The 20,532-nt window shown below is 35.5% G+C and overlaps 1 protein-coding gene across 1 annotated transcript in view; it reads left to right on the top strand.

Moving 5' to 3' along the window:
- The window catches only part of LOC150095293 (uncharacterized), a 590,931-nt gene that overhangs the window by 406,544 nt on the left and 163,855 nt on the right, over positions 1-20,532 (top strand). The window contains exon 22 of the mRNA XM_090410639.1: positions 8,420-8,554. Coding sequence (XP_090266765.1) covers positions 8,420-8,554 — 135 coding nt within the window. The remainder of the gene's footprint in view (positions 1-8,419; positions 8,555-20,532) is intronic.

Below are 20,532 nucleotides of genomic sequence, written 5' to 3'. Positions count from 1 at the left end.
AATCTGTTCTTTGTCTTCCTCTTCTTCTTTTTCCTTGTATTTCCTTCTAGAAATGTTTTTTGTAGGGATTCATGCCTTAGTATGTGACCAAGGTAGGTGGTTTTCCTTTTCTTAATTTTTCAACAGATTCCTATCTTCGCCAATCATCTCTAATATTTCTAATTTAGTTTTTTTGGCTGTCCATGGGACTCTAAGAATTCTTCTGAGGATCCACATCTCAAAGGCTTTTAGTTTATTTTCACAATATTTTGATATCGTCCAGGTTTCTGCTCCATATAGCAGTGTTGACCATATATAGCATTTGGTCATATACAGCTTAATTCTTGTTTTTTTGTGAATTTTTCTCGAGGTCAGAGTTTTTTCATGCTAATGAAGGTTGATCTAGCAATTTCTATTCTTCTTAATATTTCCTTATCACACTTTCCATTCTCTCTAATTAGTTGACCCAAATATATATATAACTCTTTACTTGATGTAAAGTATTTCCTCTGATCTTAATATTTACATTGGATATTTTCACTTTTTCTCTTGTTACTAGCATGGTTTTGGTTTTTTTGAAGTTGAAATCATGTCCATATTTTTCACTTAGCTTCACCATCTCTTCTAGTAGGTTTTGAAGATCTTTTTTATTTTCAGCTAGCAGTACTGTATCATGTGCATATCATAAATTGTTTATATTCCTGCCTCCTTTGCTGACTCCTTTAAATTCTTCTAATTGCTGGAAGATATATTCAGTATAGAGGTTAAACAATATAGGAGAAAGAACACAGCCTTGTCTGACACCCTTCTTTACTGGGAATTTCTCCGAGATTTCTCCAGATATTTTTATTGAGGCATTGCTCCCAATATAGATTTATCAGTAATCTGATATCTTTACCATTTACTTCTAAATTTCTGATGCATTTGATTAGTTGTTCATGTTGTATATTGTCAAAGGCCTTTGTGTAGTCAATAAAACATAAGTAGACTTCTTTCTACTTATCAGTGGAAATATGTGTAGATTAATATCATTACAGAACAAAATAATAAAACTGATCTTTTGGAAACAAAGACACAATTCCAGCTTTATAGACACGGCAATGTCAGCACCTAAAATACTAGCAGTAAAACATTTATTACATTCCAGAAGACTGGAAAGTGTATGCTAAATAAAAATACCTTTTGAATACAGAAACCATACAAACTGCAAAATTTCATAGTATGTCCTTAGGGCCCTTTTCAGGCAAACATTAGTAGCCTGAAAAGGGCCCTAAGGACATACTATGAAAAAGAAATACATACCCTACACAGACCTATACATACCCTTACAGACTTAATGCATTTTATCGGTTCAAGCTTTTCAGTTCAGTAATGCATTATTGCATTCCTAATTATCATGTCATTGCATTTGCATGCATGTGAATGAATTTCTTATCCTACTGCTGTTGTAAACATCAGTTTACTTCCTACACAGCAAACAAACCAATAAACAATTACTAACCAGTGTCATCCTCAGATAAGCTTGTAAATTACCATTCGGAGTTACTTAATATTAATCTACACACACACAAGCCTCCATAGCTCAGTTGATGTAGACAAAGCCCTTTGGTCAGAAAGACATGGGTTCACTTCCCGTCCATTACACAAAGAACCTTTATCTGGTCTGTTACAACTAAAGATGAGTTAGCCAGTTTAATACAGAGGAAGGGAGTTTTTTCACACAGAAACTCAGGTTTTTCACCCCCATCACAAGCAAACCAGTCCTGTGACCACACATGGATTTACAGCCATGAATACTTATGACAATATGTGGAAGAGATACAGTCCTCACCACATGTCATAATGCCTGTAGTTAACCATGTGTCAAACCATGGTAGTCAACCTCCTAGGTAGGAGATGATGCTTCAACAGGATGGGATACATACATATATGAGTTATCCATCATAAAAATATATATATATATTCTTCATTGTTATCATCAATTTCCTGATATGTATCCTCAATGGGTGTTCAGGCTACTAATGATAGCACTACATGATTTAGTTTGTGTTATTATTAATCTCCTATCCACTTTTTTTTCCAAATTAGTCTATTACTTGTCAGCACTGCAATGTTATCATATCTAACATTTCGTGCTTCTAAGGCACTTTTGACCAAATCAATCCACCTAGACCTTGGTCTTCCTCTGATTCTCTTTCCTGTCATCTTGGTATCAGACATCTGTTTTGCAAATCTTTCTTCACCCATTCTATTTAAGTGGCCATTCCACCTTAGATTAGCTCTCTTGACCTTGAGTGCTAATAATGTCAAAATCCTTTCTATTATCTTCATTTTCAATATGATTCTGCAATTGATGCAATCGGTTCATTTCCCTAATTTTTCTCAGAACCCTCATATCAGTGCTCTCTACTCTTTGCTCAAATGCTTTATTTCTAACCCAAATCTCAGATCCATAACTTAAAACTAGTTTAAATACTATCTTGTATACTGCTAGTTTGGTGTTTTGGCTAATTTCTCTCTTATTCCATATAAATTTATTCAGCTGGCTACCCACCATGTCAGTTTTGCTTATTCTGTTGTATGATTCCAGATTTAACTTGCCCTCTTAACTAAAAACTGTTCCTAAATAGCTGAAATATTTTACCTGTTCTATTGACTTTCCATTCAGAATGCAGTTGATGTGTTCAGTGTTTCTGCCTATATTCATAGTTTTAGTCTTTTTGCTTTGGATTTTATGCCAAATTTTGTTACAGCTGTTATTCAATTTAGTAAGAGAATCTTGGAGACTTGCACTAGATCTGTTTAGGAGTACATCATCATATACATAAAGCAAAGACCTAAGTTTGACATCTCTAATTTTAATATCAGACCTAATACCACTTACTTTCATAACGATCCATATAGATGTTGAAGAAGAGTGGTAATAATGTTTATCCTTGTCTTATCCCTGATTTTATATCAAACCATCTTTCTGTGTTCCCTTCAATTCTAAGTTGATGGCTTACAACTTAAATATATACTGTGTATTGCTCTGTATAATATTCCATTTACTCCATATAATTGCAGTGTTCTGAAAAAGTTTACTCTCGGCACCTTATCATATGCCTTTTCCAGATCTACTGAACTTAAGTACAGATCTTGTTATATTCCCATGATTTCTCAACTATCTGTTGTAAAGTGAAAATCTGATTTTGAAAACCTCTATTTGGCTTGAACTCAACTTGTTATTCTCCAAGTTTCTTTTCAACAACCTCTTTTCAAATATGTTTGCATAAATCTTATTCTGCTGTATATTTCAGTTTAATACAGAGGAAGGGAGTTTTTTCACCCAGAAACTCAAGTTTTTCAACCCCATCACAGGCAAACCAGTCCTGTGAGCACACACGGATTTACAGCCATGAATACTTATGACAAATACCTGGAACACTTAGTAGAGAAATTCCCCCTGTAATTCTCGCATTCAGTTTGCGAGAATTAATGGGAACTATTATTGGGAGCTATTAGAGCTCTACTTCAATCATTTTAAATTCAACCTTTTGCAAAGGCCCTTTGAATTACAGTGCAGCCTCTGCAAAACTTTTATACCTCCATACGATAGCATTTCTGGTCAAACATCATCTACTTCATCTGCCTTTCCACATTTCTAGGGCTTTTCTACCTCAAGTATTGATATGTACTCCTGTTTGCATTCCTCTTTAACTCTAGAAACTTTAACTCTTTAACTCTAGTATGGTTCTGTCACTGCTTGTGTTGTTTAACAGTCTTTCAAAGTAATTACTCTAAATATCTAGAATATTCTTATTTTTCATCCAACCTTTATCATCTTTGATTCCCTTTAAGACTCCAAGGGATGTTTTTGTTTTCAAACTGCTTCAAATCTTCTTCAGTAATGTTTGTATAGGCGAGTCTACAGTTTACCTGGGAAAGCTGCTCAGCTTTAATTCTTTCTAAAACTTTCTTACATAGTGTTCTCTTTTCCTATACCATTTCTTTTTATTCTTGCTTAGCACTAAATAATGTCACTTCCAGTTTCAACTCTTCTGTACGCTCTTGTATCTTGAGCCAGAATGAAGATATCACTATGATATCACAATAACATAGTTAATGTTGTGTCAGCAATTTGCATGCTTTAGCTCATGTGCAAATTTGTAGTTTGTACTTTTTACATAAATAAAATCACACCATATTGTATGGAACAGTATTTAATGGTCACTGATATTAAAATAATGAAATATCAAGTTGTCTAGTATGTCAAGAAAACATAAACCCAAGACCCCATGGAGTCAAAGACTCATCTAGGAGGTCCTTTTGTCATACACACAGCTCATCATACCACCTTAAACACACTCAAATTCTCTCAAGACACCACACTCTCAGGCAAGGCATTCTAATCATTCACAACTCTGCATGCAAAAAACCTGCTTCTCACTCCCCTGCTCACACCCTCCTTATACAACTTCCAGTGATGACCTCTGTTTCTCACCTGATCTCCCACCATTTGTTGTAAAACCTCTCCAACATTGATCCTATAACAATCTCTTTCTTACTTGTAGGTCTCTATCATATCTCCCTCTTCCTCCTATCTACTAGACTCTGTACATTGAATTTTCTCAACCTTTCCTTATTCCAGAGGTCAGAAACTACCTTAGTCAGTCGCCACTGGACCTTTTCCGACATCTCTTCATCCTTTTGAAAACCAGGTGACCAAATCTGTGCATAGTAGTCCATGTGTGGCTTAATCAAAGCCTTATACAATGGAACAAGAATCTCCCTACTTTTACAAGTCAGTGTCCTCCGCATCATTCCCAGAAGCCTTTGTGTTGTCTTCACAATTTTGGCAATGTCCCCTTAATTTCAGATCCTTATCCACTATCACCCCCAGATCTCTTATTTCCTTCACCTCTGGCAATATATCCCCAACAAGCATAAATTCTACATCCCATCTTTGTTTCCCAAATTTTAAAACCTTACATTTTGCAACATTGAACTCACATTCAAATTCCCGTGCCCAGTCACTCAATTTATTCAAGTCTTCTTGTAGTGCCACAACATTTTCTCTACTCTTCATAGTTTGGCCCAACTTTGCATCATCTGCAAACAACTGAATATCCCTTCCAAATCTTCGGCAATATCATTAACATACAAGTCAAGCAGTAATAGCCCTAAAACATACCCCTGAGGTACACTACTAGTGACTTTATTCTTCCGGGATATTGCTCCCCCATACACAACTTGTTGATACCTATCAGATAGCCAGTCTCCGATCCAATGCACTAATATAATATCCAACCACATCCACTCTAGTTTTACTCTCAACTTATCATGTGGTAATCTATCAAAATCCTTTGCGAAATCTAAATATACTATTGTGTATCCTTCTCCTCTGTCCATGGAAGCCATGACCTTATTGTAATAAGTAAGCAGATTACTAAAAACATGACCTCCCTTTAACAAATCGAGGCTATCCATCAAAGATAATACCATTGTTATCAACCCAATTCGGGATCCTAGTTCTCACCAGCTTCTCCAAGAACTTAGCCACAACACCTGACACACAGATCAGTAATTTGATGCTTGAGTTCTATCACTTCCGTATGAAGCAGTACAGTCTTGCCCTCCTTCCACTCCTTTCAAACTCAACCCAGTGCAAGACTCATTTTAAAAAAAATATGTCAATGCAAATGTCAATTCTCTGGCACATTCCTTTAGAATATTTGGTGATATATTATCAAGTCCCACACCTTATTAACATCGAATTTGCTCAACTCCCCATACACCCATGCTCACTTACAGTCAGTATCTCCTCTCCACTATCAACTGCTCTCACTAAAATATACACATTATAAGAAGGACAGAAGCTGGAGAAAATAAAGGCTATGTAGAACAATCATTGGAGTTTGTATATTCAAGTTTAAGAATAATAATATTAAATCAAGCTGATAAAATTGAGAATTCTTTGCAAAATTGTAGTGATATTACTGCATCTAAATTAATACGTACATATACACACAATAGTAACAGAGAACCTGGAAGAATTAAGTGTTGGAGGTGTTATATGCCACTCACTTTCAGCAGAAAGCATTAAACTTATTTAATCATTTAAATCCCCAGGAAGCTGAATAGATTGATGAATGAGGCCACAAATGCTGACATCCAGGAAGCAGCACAGTTTCTGTACAGATTTCTTAGTGAAGTGAGGGAGGAAAACTATTGAATTGGGCAGTCAGTAGTTGTGAATAAAATTGAGCTACTCTGGAAACACTTGCCTTCCAAAACTTTCATCTCTCAGGAAGAGAAAATAGCATCCTGGGTTTCAAGCATTCAGACTGATTAACATTGCTAATGAGCACAAATTCATCTCAGGATATAAAGCTTGAAACCAATGCTTGTTTAGCATAAAAACCTCTTATGGTTTGCAAAATTGCCACATCTAATTTGCCTGTAATATGGAAACCTACTAGAGAAGACTGGTGATGGGAAACTTTTTTTTACTGATTGGTTCATCAACTACTTTTGTCCTACTGTATGTCCAACATTATTGCAAACAAAATAATTTAAAGATACTTGTGACATAATGATTAGAAATATATACACACTAGCACAAGAATAATGTTTAATTTGCCAAATATTTCAGTCTGAATATTACAGACCATCTTCAGTGGCTACATAGGAATAGTTTTTAAAAAACAAAGTGGAATACAAACAATTGATAATCCGTGCATAGAACGAGCTGCGTTATATCATATCTCTAAGTATTAGAAGAGTAAACATTTTTAAAACATAATTAAAGATACAAATTCAAAAATTCATATAATGATCTTAAATAACATTAGACTGATAAAAAAAATAAAAAAATAATAATTTAATGTGTTACCCTGATTAAACTTTCCCAAATTTTTGATATAGATATACAGTCATTACAATTCAAGTTAGGGCGTTGAAGTAAGGACTCTACACTTTCTTTAAATAAACGTTCAAATTTGTAGTGACATCTGTGTAGGAGGAGAGTCTTGGACCAAAGAATGTTGTGGTTCATTTCTAATCCATGCTGAGCTAATCCAGATTTCTCAGGTTTGTTGTGTTGAATTGATGACTGATGCTCTTGAGTGATAGACGTTCCATAGAAAAAAAGAATTCAAGAGCATCAGTCATCAATTCAACACAACAAACCTGAGAAATCTGGATTAGCTCAGCATGGATTAGAAACGAACCACATCCTTTGGTCCAAGACTCTCCTCCTACACAGAAGTCACTACAAATTTGAATTTATTTAAAGAAAGTGTAGAGTCTTTACTTCAACGTCGTAATTTGAATCGTGATGACTGTATATCTATATCAAAAATTTGGGAAAGTTTAATCAGGATAACACATTAAATTATTTTTTATTTTTATTTTATTTTATTTTATTTTATTTTTTTATCAGTCTAATGTTATTTAAGATCACTATATGAATTTTTGAATTAATATCTTCTTCTTATGTTTTAAAAATGTTTACTCTTCCGATATGACATCACGTGGCTCGTTCTATGTATGAATGATCAATTGTTCGTATTCCACTTTGTTTTTTAAAAACTATTCCTATGTAGCCACTGAAGATGGTCTGTAATATTCAGACCAAAATATTTGGCAAATTAAACATTATTCTTGTGCTAACATGTATATATTTCTAAAATAATTTAAAACCCAAGAAACTTTTGCTACCAGACAGTACTCCATACTTTCCTTTAAAATGTGACTCACTTCAAATTCCAAATTGCAAATTGCAACATTATGATAGTGATTAGCAGCAATGGGATAAAGGCAATATTGTTAATATAGCCAAATATTAAGACAGATTAGTGTCTTAATGACATTTGGCATTAAGTGTGGTCCATTGTTGTTAAAGAACATGATGGAGTAAAACATGAAATTCCTACACTTAGCATAGAAGTTTCTCAAGTAGTGCAAACAATAGGCTTTAAAGTAATTGATAAGATATTAATGATGAAGATCTTGTCTGGTGTTTTAATGAAGCATCATGCCTTAGATGTCTTATCAGAAAATGATTCATATTTTAAACAAAGCTATATAATGAAGAAATCCACTTTACATGTTTTAAACTGTTATAGCAAGATGCTACACAATTATAAAAATGCTAAACAATAGACCTTGGATGCATTTTTGAAGAAGCCTTCAAATGAGCAATAATGTTGTTCAGTGTTATTTTTTATAATAGATTTTGAGCTTACTGTATATTATTTTCTTCTACATGATTTGTGATTTTCATTTCATATATGTATATATATATTTTTTTTTAACAATGTGTACCTCTTCTCCTTTTTTTTTAATTTTTATTTATTTATTTAAGTGTAGGACCATATCTATATTCCTATCTTATATTTCTTTCTTTCTTAAAGCAAACTAAAGTTCTGGAACACATCTATTTCTTTTTTTTCCCTAGGTAACATATTTCACATCCATTTTTCCTTATGTGATACTTATTGCCCTCTTAGTTGTTGCATGTCTTCAGGATGGGGCAGTTAATGGTATCAAATATTTTTTCGAACTTAAATGGGAAAAGCTCCTTACTATTAAGGTAATTTTTCTTATATTTTTATTTATGTTTCAGTTATAGTTCTTATCAAGCATGTCATAAATAAGAGCTAAACTAATCAGTAGTTGACATTTCAAAATATTGAGCTTCTTTTATGTAGTAGTGCTATGATGTGCTCTAAACTTGTTTTTGAACTTTTATATATATATTTTTGCATATTAAACTGCTTATCTGAATTTTCCACTTACATAAATATATATATATATATATATGTAAAGTACCCTTTTACTTTAATCAGTGTGAGTGATATTTTGGTAAGGATATGTGTGATTTTACTGTTTCTGTATTTTTATTAGCAAATATCATTGACATTTCTTATCTGTGGAAGGAAAAAAAGTTTTTTTTTTGTTTGTTTATTGCTAATTTTACTTACTAAGGTAAATAAATTGCAGTTAGTTTAGTGTTTATTTTGTATGAAAAGAAAGGTTAGAAAAAAATGACAGATGCATTTTGTTCAAAACAGAGATGTTATATGGTATGTAATGTGATTTTTATTTGATATGTGATAATTTGATATTAATATTAAAATTAATATTTCTAAAATACCTTAAAATTACTTGGTTGATAGAAATGTATATCATATCTATACTTCCATGTATGCTTTTATTATTATTATTATTATTTGACACCTCCAGCGAATCCAAAGACTCATTGAGGGAGAGTGTGCCAACAGCATCGAATGATTGGTCCCCTTCCAACTACTAACTGCGTTCAAACTTACTTAACTGAGCCATTAGTAGCAGAGGCTCCACCAATCGACCAACCTTTGCCGGCATCATTTGTTAATTTATTAATATAATTTACTTTTATTTTCATTGATAAGGGAATTCCAGGGAACTTCCAGGGTAGTAGCATTGCATGCCTGTTTAATAAGAGTTTTGCAACAGCACAGGTTCCAAGGGAGTGGAAGGAGGGTAAAATTGTTCCACTGCATAAAGGCATGTCTTGTCATGTCTTTATGCAGTGTCTTTATAAGGCTGTAGCTTCAAATTATAGGCCGGTCTGTATATCTGGAGTTGTGGTGAAGGTTCTGGAGAGATTGGTGAGAAGTAGGATACAGAAATGGGTTGATAACAGCAGTATTCTCTGTGGTTATCAGCATGGATTTGTTAAGGGGAGATCATGTTTCACTAGCTTACTTATGTACTATAACAAGTTGACAAACCTTGGACAGAGGAGTTGCATATACAGTGGTGTACTTGGATTTTGCAAAGGCTTTTGATAGACAAGCTCAATATAACAAGACATGACAAGCTCCTAAATAAATTGAAACAGATGGGATTGGATAACAGACTTCTATGTTGGATCAGTGACTGGCTAATAGATAGGTATCAGAAAGTTGTATATGGAGGTGCAGTATCTCAAAAGAGAAAGGTCACCAGTGGTATGTCGCAGGGATCAGTTTTGAGGCCATTGTTGTTCAATTTGTATGTTAATGATATTGGGTTGGGTTTAACTAGTGATATTCAGCTGTTTGTGGATGATGCAAAACTGGGGAGAGCAATGCACAGTCAGGCTGATGTTAATGCCTTACAAGAGGACTTGATTAGATTGCATGAATGGGCAGGTAAGTGGAACCGTCAGTTCAATATTGCCAAGTGTAAGGTTTTGAGATTTGGTAAGCAATGATGGGATGCAAAGTAAACACTTGGTGGGGAAACCTTAACAGAAGTAGAGGAGGTGATGGTGGACAAGGACCTGAAATTCAGGGGTTACATTACACAAGTTGCGAAGACATCACATCGAATAATGGCAACAATGCGGAGAACCCTGACATGCAGAAATAGAGAGGTTATGATTCCATTGTATAAGGCATTTATCAGGCATCATATGGATTATTGTGCACAGATTTGGTCACCAGGTTTTCATGGTGACGAGGATATGTTAAAAAGGGTACAGAGAAGATTCACAAAGGTAGTCAGTGGTCTTTGGAATGTGAAGTACGAGGACAGTTTGAGAGAATGTAAGTTGCAGATCCTTGTGAATAGGAGGAAGAGGGGGTGGGGATATGATTGAGATATATAAGCTGGTCAGGGGTTGTTATCAGGTAGACATGGAATGGGAGAGGGGGAGTAGAACAAGAGGCCATTGCTGGAAACTGTATAAGGAGGGTGTGAGCAAAGGAGTGAGAAGTAGGTTCTTTTCATGGAGGGTGGTTTGCATTGCTTGAGTGTGTGGAATGCATTGCTTGAGTGTGTTGTGGAGGTGGACACATTGAATCAATTTAAGATGTGGTTGGATAAGCATTGTATGCAATAGTGAGTACTTCCCACAATGAGTCTCTGACTCCATGGAAGTCGATTGTTGATAATAATAATAATAACATTAAATGTTATTAATGAAAAAATCACTGAAATTGTTTATTTTCTTAGAATTAATAATATTTCTGAAGATTTTATTCACAGTTTCATTGACTTGGCTGTAAAAGTTTAGCAACTGGGAAATTGCCTAATAAGTAGGAAAAAGAATGACAGTGCCATTGCACAAGGGTAGTGGTAGAATGCAGACATCAAACTATAGGCCATCTTGTATTTCTTCTGCATTTGTTAAGATTTTTGGGAAATTTACGAGAGATTGTATAAAGAATTGGACATATGAGGATAACATTATCTTTGAAGGTCATCATGGATTTGTATTGCTTGCCTGTTATAATAAAGTTACAGAGTGATTGATGGAGAAAAGGCATATACTACCATGTTTTTGGATTTTGCAAAGGCATTTGATAGTGCCATATGATAAGTTGCAACATGTGTATAATTCTGTGCATTAAGGGAAGGGTCACTACCCAGACTGGTTTCGACCTTTATTGAGATCTCTTCAGTGGGAACCAGACCCAGAGGTGGTGATACAAAGGTGTAAGTAATGGAGAAGTCATATTTCCATATACAAGTTGCTGAAAGGTGTCACATCTTATTATTAAAATTCTCTGGATTAGATTCTTTAAAGATACTTGTGACATTATAAAATATATACGTGTTTACACAAGAATATTATTTAATTTGCCAAATATTTCAGTCTGAATATTACAGACCCTCTTCAGTGGCTACATAGGAATAGTTTTAAAAAACAAGGTGGAATACGAACAATTGATCATTCGCAAATAGAACGAGCCACATGATGTCATATTGCTAAGTATTAAAAGAGTAAACATTTTTTATCAGAGTCATGATTAAATTAAAGATATTAATTCAGAAAATCATGCAATAATCTTAAATAACATTAGACTAATATAGGAAATTAAAAAAAAACAAAAATTAATGTATTATCCTGATTAAACTTTCCCTAATTTTTGATACAGATATACAGTCATTACAATTCAAGTTAGGACATTGAAGTAAGGCCTTCACACTTTCTATAAATAAACGTTCAAATTTATAGCGGCATCTGTGTAGGAAGCGAGTCTTGGACCAAAGGATTTTGTGGTTTGTTCCTATTCTGTGCTGAGCTAATCCAGATTTCTCGGGTTTGTTGTGTTGAATGGATGATTGATGCTCTTGAATTCTTTTTTCTATAGGGCATCCAGTTTGTCCAAAGTAGGAAAGATTACAGTTACATGGAACTTGATACACAGCAGGTAGAGACATAGTTGAGCATTTATCTTTAGAAGAAGGAAAATGGGCAGATAATTTGTTAATAGGTGTATAAATAGCTGTTAAATCATATTTCTTCAGAATTCTTGAAATTGGTTCTGAAATCCTGGAAATGTAAGGAATTGGAACTCGATGTATTGAATGTTTGCTGTTTTGTGTTGGATTGTAAGAATCAAAAAGATGTTGTGTACTCTTTTCCTTTTCAGAGAAGCCATTTAGTTTCATGTGATGTTTGACAGTCGAAAGTTCTTTGTGTAATAAATGAGAAGTTGAACAATTAGTTTTGGCTCGTCAGATTAAACAGTTTATGATTCCTGTTTTTTGACAAGGATGATGGGCAGATTTTTTTAGAATGTAACGACCTGTGAAAGTTGGTTTTCTGTAAACTGTTGTTGTAAGAATACCTGAAGGTGAACGGATGAGGAGGATGTCTAAAAATGATAACTCGTTGTCTTTTTCAATCTCCATGGTAAACTTTACACGATGATGTAAGGAATTGATACTGCTTAAAAAGGAAGTTAAGTAGTCTCTGTTATGAGGCCATACAGCAAAGATGTTGTCTATATACCGGTATTATAAAATAACGTGAAGTGTTCAGAGCCCTCTAGCGAGTAATTGGACGAAACACACCAATATTCGGTAGGCATACACAATGGAACATGGGGATTCGATTTAATGAAAAAAATAGTACCAGAAGTCGCCAACAGGGGAATTTTGGGCGCTGTTTACCAAGTAAAATGCATTAATTTGCATTATCGTGTTTCTTGTGAGCAATCATGCAATAAAAGGAAAGCCTGTGAGATTTCTTATCATTCATAGATGAACTGCTTTTCGATTTTACCTTATGTGAGCGTGCTTTGTTAGTCAAACTCTATTATCAGCGGAACAATAATGGCAGTGCTTGTCTTCGTGATTTTCAGCATATGAAAAATTTACGAAAAGGACCGATTAGCGTAACAAACTTACGAAAACTGATTCGCCGATTTGAAACTACTGGAACACTAGCAGTGCAGGTAGGCAGGGGATGCAAACCAATCACCAACAAGTTGCAACTGCTAGTGGAACAGGAGATGATGAATATGCAGGGTACCAGCAGTGCAAGCAATATCCCGGCAAACAGATATCGCATACACAATGGTGTGGAAAATCCTACATCAGATGTTGAAGTTTTACCCCTATAAAATCAGTCATGTTCAAGATTTGCACCCTGGTGATGCGACCACACAAATCGACTTATCTTTGAGATTCTTAGCGCATGGAAGTGGATGATGCATGGCAGTGGCAGATTTTATGGAGTGACGAAGCACACTTTTATTTGAATGGCGATATTAATACACATAATTGTCGCATTTGGGGCACAACTAATCCGCACATGTCTGCAGATGTCTATCCACTCACTTAAAGTTACAATGTGGTGCAGATTTACGGCATCTTTTATCATTGGTCCATATTTGTATGAGGAAAATCGCCAAAATGGACCAGTGACCTGTTCCGTCAATGCTAACAGGTATGCCAATATGCTACAGAACTGTGTGGTTCCACAACTGCAGCAAAGAGGGTGTCTCGATTTGACCATCTTCATGCAGGATGGTGCACCACCCCACATCAGACTTCAGGTATAGCGTGTTTTGTGACAACATTTCCAATTATTGCACTCCAAATTCGAATTATCGCGGCCATGAGATGTAGCCCACTACATATGCAACCAGTTTGAGTCGCCACTCTCCAGGTATCGCTCTCTTGTAGCACTTCGTTTTTATCCGACGGCGCCTTCTTACCACTTACCAGTAACTATCCGCCCTTGCCTGAAGTACATGTGGATATTTATTTCTCTTGTTATTAACTCCTACAATGAATGCCAAAAGAAACAAGGATGATTTCAAGTCTACAGCTATCAAGAAGAAACATAGAGTGATCAGCTTAGAAGATAAGTGGCATATGATAAATAAGTATGAAGCAGGCATAACCAAAGCCAAAATTGCAAGAGAGTACGGTCTAAATGAATCAACTGTTCACCATATTTTAGACCATGCAGCAAACTCTAGAGCTTTGATCTAGGACTAAAAGAAATTGAAAAAGGTGATGTTCAGGACCTGCTTCAGCCACATGATAAGGAGCTGGATGATGAAGACCTAATTAACCTCGAGATAGAACGTGCTTATGATGCTCAAATCAATGATAATGACGAACAAATTGACTTGGCACCAAAGGAATTTGCCCTCAAAGAAATGGACAAAATGTTTAGAATTGCTGAAAATTTTAACGAAAAAATCTCGAACGGCGATCCTAATCTCGAGCGATCACTGAAAGTTCATCAGGAAATTGAAAATTCCATCCGTTTCTACCGAGTTTTATATGAAGAAAAAAGAAAGAAAAAATTCCATCAGAAAACTCTACACCAATATGTACTTCTTATATATAAATAAAGATTAAAGAATAATCTTGTTTTTCTTAATGAACCTTCATTTTTTACTTAACACGTTTAACATATTTATTTTTTACTTGATATATAAAATTTAATTAATAGATTTGACAAATCCTTGACATTGATCACCCATTTTACAAGCATTATTTATCCCGATTATCGCAGATTCGATTATTGCGGTATTTTTCGTGGCAACAATAACCATGATAATCAAGGTATTCCTGTATTTTATTATTCTCTGGATTAGAGATAGTTGAAGGTCTTGCTCCCACTGATGAGACCTCAATAAAGGTCAAAATTGGTCTGGGTAGTGACCCTTCCCTTAATGCATAGCATTATACATGTCTGCAAGGAGATGTGTTTTGCATTATGGGATACTAAAGCAAGTGATGAGAAGTTATACCACCTTTGCCATGAGTTTCTCCAGTCCTGAAAATACTTCAGGTGCAAACTTTGTTTGCTTACACTTGGATAAAGAATTAAACAAATATATAATTGTAAAAGTATTATGTTGTATCCATTTATCCTTGTGTAACTCAAACAGTAACATTATTATAAAATGCAAGTAAGTTACTCAAACAAGACCTTCCCTTAGCAAACCCATGCTGTTCACTGCAAAGTATAGATTCTCTGTCAACCCATTTATGTATATTTGCTTATTTTTCCAAAATCTTCACCACCACTCAAGAGATACTAATAGGTTGATAGTTGGACACATTAGTCTTTGTAACACTCTTGTCCAATGGGATTATCATACAGTATTGCTGCTCCTGTGGAATCTTCCCTGTTCTTAGGTTTATATTATATAGTCTAGTCGAAGGAACAGCCATTTCAGCTGAACACTCTTTTAACATCCATGCTGATATCCCATCAGCCCTTCTTCTGAATTCTTATTTGGTTTGTGCAACACTTCTAGTATCTCCTTCTCATCTACTTGAGTTTCCACATCCAGTGAAGAAGTAACATTCAGTTCAATGTTACATACAGCATGTTCGTAGCTTTTACTAAAACGGACACTCATTAGTTGAACAATCTGCACTGCATTTGTCACATGCATACCATCTACATTAAGCACAGTTATTCTTACATACTCATTATTTCTTTTACTTGCATTATACACCCTCTGTTCAAAAAGAAGCCGAACGTTTTGAAAATAGAAGAAACTAGTGACTACACCTGTTGTATTTTTTTTGTTGTTGTTGTCATAAGCAGCAACCTTCATTAGTGTTGTGTCAGCTGTTTATGACATATGTTTCATTAGTAGCCAAGTTATAGTGCCAAGCGTGAGATTTTTTGATGAATAGTCAGAAAATGAGTTTCAAATAGAGAGCTGCGATTGACTTTTGTGTTAAACTTGGTAAACGTTTTATCGAAACGCATCAAATGCTTCAAACAGCTTACAGTGATGAATGCTTATCCCATACTGAAGTTTACGAGTGATTTAAGTGATTTCAAAGTGGTCACGAGATGCTTGAGGACGACAAAAAGCCAGGCCATTCAAAACTGGTCTGAACGAAGTTAACATCTAAAAAGTGCATGATTTCATCAAAGAAAACCCATAATTGTCTGTGAGATTGATTGAAGATGAATTAGGGATTCCAAAATCAACTGTGCACAACATTTTGACCTAGAGTTTGCGCCTTCATAAATTGAATTCACGATTTGTTTCCCATCAGTTGACTGATGACCAAAAAATATATTGAATTGAACACTGCAAGGACCTCATTAAAACAAGGACCACATAAGGACTCAAATTTCCTTGAAATGATCATTACTGGTGACGAAATGTGGTGTCATCAGTATGATCCTGAAACAAAGCACCAGAGTGCTGAGTGGTGACACCAGAAGAGGGGCATCTGAAAAAAAGTCACTTTGAGAAGTCAAAAGTAAAGACAATGCTGATTTGTTTCTACGATTCCAAGGGCATTATCTACAAAGAATTCATGCCGCCTGGTCAAACAGTCAATGGTTAGTTTTATCTCGAAGTTTTGAAGTGATTGATAGTGAAAGTTCATCTCATACGGCATGAATATCGTGATGCAGGCAGCTGGTCACTTTTGCACAATAATGCACCATCTCATCGTTCGAACATTGTGAGACAGTTTTTTTTAGCACAAACCAAGTTTATGTGTTGTGTTGGATCACTCACTGTATTCACCTGATTTAGCACCCTGTGACTTCTTTCCCTTCCCCCGATTTCATTTGCTGATGAAAGGAAAATGATACGACACCATTGAACGTTCAAGCGGCAGTAACCACGACCCTCAACAGTATTATCCCAGGAACTGATATAAAAAACTCATTTAACGAATTAATTGACCATGCCAAACACTGTATCGATGCTGAGGGAGAGTATATTGATTGAAATAAATGATTTGAATAATTATAATTGGCCTGTTTTATTTTCTATCAAAAGTTCGGTTTCTTTTTGGACAGAGGGTGTAATAAATTTAGTTTAATCCTTTATCCAAGTGTGAGCAAACAAAGTTTGCACCTGAAAATATCTTCAGGACTGAGGTGAGGTGGTACAACACTGGACAGCTTGTTGCAAAGGTGGAGCAAGCTAACAGCTAACAGTGTTTTTATTATTATTATTATTATTCCTGATACCTCCAAGGAGTCCGAAGACTCATCGTGGGAGGACATCTACAATTCTCTCTACACCTAACCTCTACTACGAATCATCTCCATCAACGCCATCTACCGCCCACTTCCAACACCACCACAACTAGTAATTTTTGTCTGTAAATTGCGTGTGTTCTGATGGGCCGATTTGTATGTATGCGGGATGAAAAACCCGAGTTTCCGGGAGAAAAAACCCTGCTACCTCCATATGAGATCGGCTAACTCACCTTCGATTGAAATCGACCAGATAAAGATTCCTCCCGTCGCGACGAGAATCGAACCTAGGCCTATTCCAATCGAAGGGCGCAATGTACCGTCGTTCTTCCAATTGCGCTACGGAGGCGCAACTATTTTGCGCAACGGTTTTGCATTATGGGAGACGCTGACTAGTTTCGACCTTTATTGAGGTCTCGTCAGTGGGAGCCAGGCCCAAGTGGAGATACCAGGCAGAAGCATTAGCATGGTTATCTCTACCTATAGGAGTTGCCAAACAGTGTGCCACCTTTTTATTAAATTACTCTGGATTTAGAGAAAGATGTTGAAAGTTTATTTTTCACTGAGGGTGTAATGATAGAATTCTTTTGGGTTATCTTTAGCTTGCAGAGACAGTTTCTTTTCATACTCAGAATTAGCTTTAAAATTACCATGCTGTAAAATGCAGCGTACTCCTAAGCTGGTAATGATTCCTGCTTTGTAGTTCAGCATGTAACCTTTTTTTTTTAATGGAATATTCATAACTTAGCCACTTCCCAAGTCATTATGACATGATCACTGTCACCAACCAGAGGCAGAATAGTTACGAGGGGCATTTTGATATAACCATATCTCTATAGGTTGGGATAGTTGTTAAGAGCTGCAGCAGATTTGAGGAAAAGCCTCTTAAAATTAAACGTGGTTCAGTGGAGTAAGGTAGTTTTTTCCCACTGGATCATGTGCTGGATATCCAGGGCATGGTCTGCTAATCCTGAGAAGCTGTAGTGGTGGAATTGGATGTAATCTTGGTGCTCTGATATATAGATGTTGGCTGTCCTACCTGCCTGTCCATAATATAAAAGGTTGCAGCTGTAGGGTACCTAGTCTTTGTGATTGTTTGTGATTGTCTGTGAAAATACTAGTGGAGGTGGGCAGTAGATGACGTTGGTGTAGTTGCAGTTCGTTGATTAAGTGTTAGTGACAGAGAGTTGTAGAGTAGGTGCTGTCTCTCGATGAATCCTTGGACTCCCTGGAGGTATCACATAATAATAATTATAATCCATATATCGGAGCATCAGGATTACATCCAATTGCACCACTATATCTGCTCAGAAATAGCAGACCATGCCCTGGATACCCAGAACAGGATCTTGTGGGGAAAAGCCACCTTACTCCACTGAAGCAAATTTAATTTTGAAAGGTGTTTCCTCAAATCTGCTGCAGCTCTTACCAACTCCTCCAACCTAAATAAATATGGTCATATTAAATTGCCACTCATGTGGGAAACCTGCATTGGCAGCAGTCAGTGAAATGGCCAAGAACCAACAAAGCCAATAGGTTTTGTAATTATAGGACTTTAGGCCTTCTTGTTCTATCTTTGTTACTGAAGTGTGCATGTATTTAATACTGGTGTATTAATTTAATGTCGGCAAAATATAGGAAGTAATAATTAAACATTTGTAGTTATTATCAAGTCTACGTTATTAATTTCTTTAAACAATATATGATGCTGGAGAATCAATGTATAAGCATCAACACCATGATAAAGTGATATCAAACACTGCATTCCATTAGATGCTTGCTGATGCTGTAGTTTCTAATGACATGACCTATATTGTGATTTAATATAATATGTTTGTCACTGAACCACTGCTTGAGAATCTTAGATCAATTTAAAGTTAATGAGTTAACATTTTTGAAATGAATTAAACAGTTTTAAAGAAAATTAGTCAAGCAAATGGGAAAGGGTGATCATTAGGGGGTGTTTTTAATTACAGCTATATAGATTGGGATGACAGAAACCAGAAGTAAAGAAAATGAATTTCTTGAGTTTTTGAAGGACAACTCTCTTAAGCAGTATGTAACAAATGGGCACACAAGGATAGAGGGTGTTGGATTTAATCATCTCATCAGAGCATGTTATTATAAATGAGGTGCCAAATTTTCCTCCAGTTGGTGAGAGTGATCATGAAGTGATTACTTGAGTGATGGTCAACAATGTGAGGACTTCTGTGAAGAAAGGATATATGTGGAACTATAAGGCTGCTGATTATGAGAAGTTCAGGAGTTCTGTAGCATGGAATGAGGGTTTGGGTGGAAAGGAGATCAATGCTGAGTGGGTGATATTCAAGAACTATCTAGTAGAAGCAATGCCTGAATGTATTCAAAAGATGAGAAGATTAAATAAGATAGGTATGAAATGGATGAATCAAGAAGTTAAGCAGCAATAAAGAGAAAAGAGGCATTATTGAGGCAACATTAGAATCGTGATAATAATCAATTCAATGAGAATTGAAAAGAACAGGCAAGGAGGGTGATATGGTTGGTAAGGGTAGCAACAATTCAGTATGAGCAACAGTTATCTGAAGCCCAAAAAATGTTAGGAAGTTCTTTCAATACGCAGCCAGCAAAAATAAGAATGATTATCAATCCCATGTGATTGTGGGATTGATTGTAGAAAATGGTATAAGGAATACAACTGCTACACAGGATACAGTTGAGATTTTTAGTGAACAGTTCATAAAGGTCTTTCATCCATGCAAATGTGATATTATGGAGAGTTTGAGAGCAGTGGATGATGATGAGAAGGAGAGACTGACTGCGAGTGAGGAAGAGGTATATGGGGAATTAAACAACCAATATTAATAAAACTGTGAGAATTGATGATATATCACTGCATATATTGATGGAATGTGCCAGGAAGTGGACATCTGCCTTGACATATTTGTTTAATATGAGTCTTAAATTGGATCAAGTTCCAAATGAGTGGAAGGAAAGCAAGATTGTACTGCTTCATAAAGCAGGTGACAGAATTCAAGCATCAAATTATAGGCTCTAAATCACTTCTTGTAGTATTGCATAGTGATCAGCATTCATTATAGAAATTATGGACTTCACAACTGTGTTATAAATAACTATTTTAATTTCCCGATGTTTCGACCTTTATATTAAGGTCATATTCTGGAGTCTGTACAAGGACAAGCTGAGTTACATTTCACACAGTAAGCTAAAGAAACAATGATTTGATTACTGGTTATTCTACTTGCATGACCTCTAGTGAAAAAAAAAAATACAGATAAAATTACAAATTAATTAATTATTTAGAAATTACATCAAAGCTAAATTCT

Source organism: Typopeltis vanoorti, chromosome 20 (genome assembly GCF_054136105.1).
Source record: "Typopeltis vanoorti isolate ZY-2024b chromosome 20, IOZ_Tvanoo_1.0, whole genome shotgun sequence".
Taxonomy (NCBI): Eukaryota; Metazoa; Arthropoda; class Arachnida; order Uropygi; family Thelyphonidae; genus Typopeltis; species Typopeltis vanoorti.
The sequence above is the reverse complement of the archived record's forward strand: the minus strand, read 5'-3'. Positions and strand labels throughout refer to the sequence as shown.